This window comes from Poeciliopsis prolifica, unplaced genomic scaffold, assembly GCF_027474105.1.
Source record: "Poeciliopsis prolifica strain line A6 unplaced genomic scaffold, Auburn_PproV2 SCAFFOLD018, whole genome shotgun sequence".
NCBI classification, from domain to species: domain Eukaryota; kingdom Metazoa; phylum Chordata; class Actinopteri; order Cyprinodontiformes; family Poeciliidae; genus Poeciliopsis; species Poeciliopsis prolifica.
The window spans coordinates 6,893,463-6,899,906 of record NW_026562393.1 but is presented as its reverse complement, the minus strand read 5'-3'; the positions used below and the strand labels follow the sequence as shown (position 1 = coordinate 6,899,906).

Sequence of the window (6,444 nt, the reverse complement as noted above, 5' to 3'; positions counted from 1 at the left end):
AACATTGTGATGACTTACTGAAGGTGGAATCTTCACCTCTTAGGAATAAAAGGAGCTTTTTAAAGAGACAGGTTAATTTCAACACATAGAATTGTGAAATCCAGTTTCTTTTAAATCATGTTTGATATGTGCATTATTTTTTATAAAAATAGATTGTGCAATAAAATGGCATTATGTACCTGGAAAACACATAATACTGCCCCTTTAAACATGCAAGACAAAAAATCAAAGGAACATGCTAGGTATTTTTATGATGAGGGAGTAACATTACAACATAATATAGAGCTCAAAAATGCTTTGTTACATAATAAAACCCCTTTAAATCCAGGTGAAAAATATAATTTTAATTCAATACATAACTGACATTATTTATTGTTCATGTATCTTATATTTCTGATATTGAACACTTTGGTGAGTCATGTGTTATTTTTAAAAAGCCAATTTATAAATAAAGCATGACATTTATAAAACAGAATATTATAGGACAAAAAAACAGTCAACAATGTTCTTAATGTTCAGAAAGCTTTATTTAAGACTTCAGAAGACAATATTACCTTTGATCACAGATTTACATTGATTGGCTGGACTCTTTCATCTTTAGATGTTTGTTTGATGTCGCAAAATGTCACTAAAATTCAAAGGTTTTACAAATGTATATAAATGACAAAGAAGTTTGGATTACGTAAATAACACTTTGGAAAAGCACCAATGAAATTCCCATTGGAAAGAAAAACAATAAGACAAATAACTGTTACATATCTTAAGTTGCCATGTTACAGTATTGCACTCAGGTTACATATTTCATAACAACAATATTGCCGTGCAAGAATGTATAATGAGTAATAAAGGCACCTAGAATTTGCTTGTTGGGTTCACAGTGATTTCAACGGAAATCTCTCAGGCTTCAGCGTTTTGAGGTTAACTCAACAGGCTGGAGGTCATTGCACCAACTTCATGTCTCTTCCCCATCAGGTGTCACAAGCAGAACCCACAGTGAATCCGTGGCTTTCTATCCGCTGCGGCGGCTCGGGAATGAAGAGCGGATTGAGGTCCGTTAGGCGCGCATCGCCAGAGCCAGGAACTCCTCTCGGGTCTTGGGGTCCTCGAGGTAAACTCCCAGCATGGTGCTCGTCACCGTGCGGCTGTTCATCTTCTGGACACCGCGCATCACCATGCACATGTGACTGGCCACACAAACGCACACAGAAAGAAAGAGTGAACGCTCGGACTTAGAGCTGCAGAAAGCCTGAGGGCGGTGCAGTTAAAGGGGAACGTCACAGAATGTTCCACTTATAAAAGCAGGAAGAATTTACACAGGCAGCTTTATTACCCCTGACAAAATCGTATTTGTTTTATTCTTGGGGGAAACTCTTTGTGTGTGAACTTACGCTGCTTCTACGACGACAGCCACACCTTTTGGCTGCAGCGCATCACATATGCCCATGGCGATCTGCTTCGTCAGACGCTCTTGAACTAAAAAAGAAACAAAATGAGCCAGAACATTAATTTTTTGATGAGTATTTTATGATATCACAGATTAATCAAAAAACAATTCTTCTAAACTAAATTAAGATGAAACCTCCACTGTGCTTTACAATCGGAAACATCTATTAATCAGTTTTCAAACTCTGCTTAGGGTGTTTTGATAATCCAGTTGGGGACCAAAATTGCAACATTTGTTACATTTTCAGCGGCGAAGAGGGAAACATGTTTCTTGACATAATGCAGTGTCGAGAAACATGTTCCCCTCCTCGCCTGTGGTGGCGCTGCACCAAGAACCACTAATCAAAACAACACAAAGGCCTTAGAGAAAACACTGAGCACAACTTACTTACTCTTAAATTTTAAACCAAAATGGAGTAGCGTCAGATTTTAGCGGTTGCAGAATTTCTCTTTTGTCTTTGGTCAAAGACTGTGAGCCATTTCTCATTGCAGTGTTTGTTTTAGTTGTATGTACCCAGAATGCCCTGTGCTATTGTCCACTTCCTACTTTTGATGTGATCTCCAGTCTGGCTGCATCCATATATGTATCCAGAGTTTACTTCAACAGATCTGAGACCGAGGATTTTAGGCACACCAGAGTTCGATTGCACATTCACACCTCCCCAATTAAACCAGACTTTCTTGTCAAACAGCTTACAAATGGGTTAAAGTGGACAAAGCAGGACTGGTGTGAATGCATCCTTATGGGTGGGTTTTATCTCAAGGCGGTGTACACTCTGGACACAGGCTCAACTTAAAGGGCTAGCTGCCTAAAGTACGTCTAGGGAGCACGCAGGGAAAACCTACAAACCTCCTGCAAGATTTAAACAGCGGACCCTTTTTGTTGTGAGAAAATGTTGCAAACATTGTTTGAAGTGAATTTAAAGTTTTTGCAGTTTCACGGTTTTCTACCTACCCTGAAGTCGGCGGCTGAAGATCTCCACAATCCTACAGAAGGAGAAACACACAAAAAAACAGAGAAGGCTGCTTATAGATCAGGTGTAATAATGATTAATCTTTCAGATAAACACAAACTCGCATCGATCCTTTGGCCAGTGGGGTCTCCGAACTGTACAGCTTCTTTATCTGTGAATCATTCACCATACAGAGTTCTCGAGGGCAAGTTCTGTTGCAGTTATCCCAGGTTTGTCGGTTCAGATCCTCTCTGATTTTCAAGAGGAAAGGAGGAAACAAAAGAGGCTGGAATAATAACTACGATTCCGACTGGTCTGAAAGAATATTTCTCATGGCTCTAAGCCATGAGAAAGCATCTCGACTTGTGCCTGTCATTCTGCTAGAGGAAGAGACTATCTGATGGCCAGCGGGCTCAGACTCAAAGCACTAAGATAACAGAAGAATGCAGTCACCCAGTATTACCTTGCCAGCTTGCTGAGCCCCACCACTTTTTTGTTTGGGATGTAGCCAATGTGAACCTGGAGGGAGAGCAGAGGAGCAGAGGTCACCAGAGGACCTACCAGGTCGCCAATGGGTGCTTCAAACATAAATGAAGGCGTTACCTTTCCAAAAAATGGTACCAAATGATGTTCGCACAGGGAAAACACATCTATGTCCTTCACAATCACCATCTCATCGTGGTCCTCATCAAATATGGCGTTGTTCAGGATGTCTGCAGGGTAATAAAATAGATTATTCATAAGAGATGCAGAAATCTTGCATTAGTAACCAGTGAAAGGTTTTTGATCTGGCTAATATGGCTCTCTCTCTCTGGGACTCCCTTTCAACGTTAGGCATCACATCAGCTGTTTTCTACGGCTGGCAGTAAAGTATTGTTGATTTTCAAAGTGCTGCAAAAAGGGTAAATTTTTTTCCAAGAGCTCATCATCTCTTATCCACATGAATCTATTACTGTGTATTGTGTGTGGAGGCACAATGTGGATGTTGCTTAGTCTGAATAGCTGATGTAGTAAATGCACCAGTCAATTTGATATGCTGGTTGCTGGGCCAGGAATGGGTGTCTAAACTGCACCATTTTTTGCTTAATTGGAGATTGCTTTGGGACCTGCGGTTCCACCTGTTTCCAGGTTATCAGTGCTCTTTTTTCTCCCAAGAACTGAATGTTGTGATTTTCCAACACTGTTTCCACCACATTGTTTCACTTTAAAAGAGAAAACCAATTAGACATGTTTTCTGGAAACTCAAAGGTGAATTTTCTAGTAAAAACAATATTTCATTGCGACAAAATGAAATAAAGGCAGGAATGCAATGACCTAGAAATCTTGTAATTTCCTGTAAATGTTTGGGTTAACCCTCTAATCCTAATCTCCATCTCTACCAACTTCAAAGTATGCTGTAGTACAATGTTTAAAATCTTATCAAATAAATATATATTAAGCCACACATAACTGACAATTACATCATGGTAACATGAAATCATCCAAACCAATTTTAGAATTTATTTATCTCCTTCTTCTGTGTCTTTACTACATTTAACTAAGCTAAAAAAAAAAGTGAACCTGCCATGTGAACTTGACCCCATAGATTTTGTGGTCAAAGTTTTGATGGTTCAATGGGTATTTAGTTTAACCAGTTAGGTTCTACATTAGCAGGATGACCTGCAGTGCAAAAACCACAAAAAAATTTAATCACGACTGAAATTATTTTACAAAAGTTTAGATTTCAGTTGACCTTTTTTTTTCTTACATTGAAACAAATAATGTTTATTTAGAGAAAAGTTAATTTATTTTTAAGTCAAATTGAGCAAACATAACAAAAATATATTTGACAAATTTTATGCAGTTACTTGTGACCAATTAACTTCTTTTTTTTTAAAGTCAGAACTCATTTTCTTGCAAATGACAAGAAAATCTTTTTTTTTTTTTGCTGCTGTTGCCTTTACAACAACGACACAAACCCAACCCCTGTCCTGTCCGAGGACCCAGATGTCAAACTCACCATCGATGGTCTCATGGTAGCCCTTGGTGAGGAACTGGATGGCCTTGGCGGCGCGCAGCGGCGTGCGCAACAGACCGTCCCGGTCCGTGTCCTCTCCCAGGTGCCGCAGGATGCTGGTGTAGGCGGCCTCCAGCGCGGGTAAGCGGGACTCGTCCTCGGCCTCCTTGCGGGACGTCTCATGCTTGCGGTGGACAACGGCGGACTTCTTGGTGTCGATGATGAGGTCGCCGAAGCCGTTGTTGCAGTGGAACTCCTCCACTGCGGTTTCTCCGACTTTCCCGTTGCAGTGAGAATTCATGTCGGTTCTGATTTAAATAATAATAATAAGAATTAAAAAAAGGTTTCTTTTTGGAAAACAAGAGGAGAAAGCAGAGTAAAGAGCAGCAGCAGAAGAATAGAAGCTGAGCTGGGCTGCTGGACTCCGTGCGCTCTCGGTGCGCTCTGCTTTTATAAAGCCTGCCAGGAGCGCAGCGCACACTGCTGACCACTCGCCAGGTTTGCGGCACCTACGTCAAAAACCAGCAGCAGTGTCATCACAGACACTCCCCGCTTTGAATCGCGAGGTTAAGCGTGCAGGAGATTTTCTGCATCTGGCATCACTTGACGCATAATGCATTAAGCGTATCTCCAAATGATTTGTTCAGGTTATATTATATCTTACCACACTTAGTCCCTTAAAAAACTCACGAGCCTCATGATACCCTTTTTTTTAAGGGGGTTGGGGGGGGGGGAGGTCAAAGTTAAGATTAAGATGACTGGTTTCACAGTGGCAGGCACTCCTGACTAAATTCCAACTTCTGTGAATAATTAAAAATGATAGATAAACCGATCTCCCACAGGGATGAACCTTTCAGCATCCAACCAACCTTTGAATTAGGTATAGATTTGCAGATTACTCCCTTTAAAATTAAATTATAGATTAAAGAGATACACGAATGCACTGAAGATGTAACCTTATGAACTTAAAGAGAATTTTCATGCATGCGGTGCCTCACACAAGTCTTTCATCCCTTGAACATCTCCACAATTTTGTCACGTTACAACCACAAACTTTGTTGTATTTCACTTGGGTTTTATGTCATTAATCAATACAAAGTAACTGTTCAGGAAATAATAATCTACTTTCACTGATTAAAATGTAAAGGTGTAGCATGTAGTGTGTTTTAATCAGACACTTTTAATCTCTTACTCCAGACACCTAATGGAAGTGTTTGTTAGGGAACATTAATGAATAAAATGCAGGTTAATAGTGAAGTTTCTAAGTGAAACATCTAAGGAATATATTGTAAAGCATCGTCTCAAGCAGCTCCTCACTCTGTGTGTGAACATCCATCATCTGAAATTGGTCAGATTCAGGCTAATCTCCAAATCTGCCAAAGAGAACCAGCAAAAAGAAAATCTATAAAAAGTCCTGATTGTTGTGCTGAAAGGTATAAAAGCCCCAATATGTGAAACAAAGAGTGCTGGTCAAATGTGAGCAGAATTGAACTTTCTTGCGACCTTACAAAACTAACACCAAAGGTTATATTAAACAGACTTTACTTCCTGAGGAAGCCACTTGTGTTAGAAGCAAGATCTGCTGTGGAGAGTGCAACCTCTTCTACTGTCATATGTTCAGGTGGGTAATACTTCCTCCAATCTACTGCATCACATCAAGCTGTTAAAACTGTTGAATTGAGGGCTCAAATCAGTAGCGTGGAAAAGTTCAATTATAGTGGGTTTCATCCAGAATCAAACTCAGAAAAACTAAAACTAAAGTGCTAAACTGTGATTTATTGTGGATGGAGGAGGAAAAACGAACAAAGAGAACCAGCAAAAATAAAGTCTGTAAAGAAGTCCTGATTAGTGTGCTGCAATCACAGTACCACTTTATCCCCTCATAAAGCTTTACTTTATGCTACTTGGGTTCCGCCTTGTGAGTTTGCCTGTGAGACCTCCTGTTCACATCAGGATCTTTGCTGCTCAGTTTGGAGCAGCTGTTGGAGAATAATTTGAGTTCTGATGATTAACCAAGACTGTTAGTCTGTAGGTTGAATGGTTCTGTTTCCC

General features: G+C 40.1%; 1 protein-coding gene across 1 annotated transcript; it reads right to left on the bottom strand.

Annotated features, from left to right (window-relative positions):
- Positions 1–505: 505 nt before the first annotated feature.
- On the bottom strand, positions 506–4,839 carry gch2 (GTP cyclohydrolase 2). The gene is made up of 6 exons (XM_055042459.1): positions 4,396–4,839; positions 3,000–3,109; positions 2,860–2,915; positions 2,399–2,430; positions 1,389–1,473; positions 506–1,184 (listed from the first exon to the last, which is right to left on the bottom strand). Exons 1-6 carry the CDS (start codon positions 4,691–4,693, stop codon positions 1,055–1,057), a joined length of 711 nt encoding a protein of 236 aa, XP_054898434.1. The 5' UTR covers positions 4,694–4,839; the 3' UTR covers positions 506–1,054.
- Between the last annotated feature and the right edge of the window lie 1,605 nt (positions 4,840–6,444).

What these genes read in the sequence shown, in the direction of transcription:
- gch2 (XM_055042459.1), bottom strand. Translation starts at nt 4,693, where the DNA reads ATGAATTCTCACTGCAACGGGAAAGTCGGAGAAACCGCAGTGGAGGAG. An exon ending in TGGTACCATTTTTTGGAAAG is followed by an intron (nt 2,916 to 2,999) that starts GTAACGCCTTCA and finishes CTCTCCCTCCAG; the next exon opens with GTTCACATTGGCTACATCCC. An exon ending in GGGCTCAGCAAGCTGGCAAG is followed by an intron (nt 2,431 to 2,859) that starts GTAATACTGGGT and finishes CTCCTTCTGTAG; the next exon opens with GATTGTGGAGATCTTCAGCC.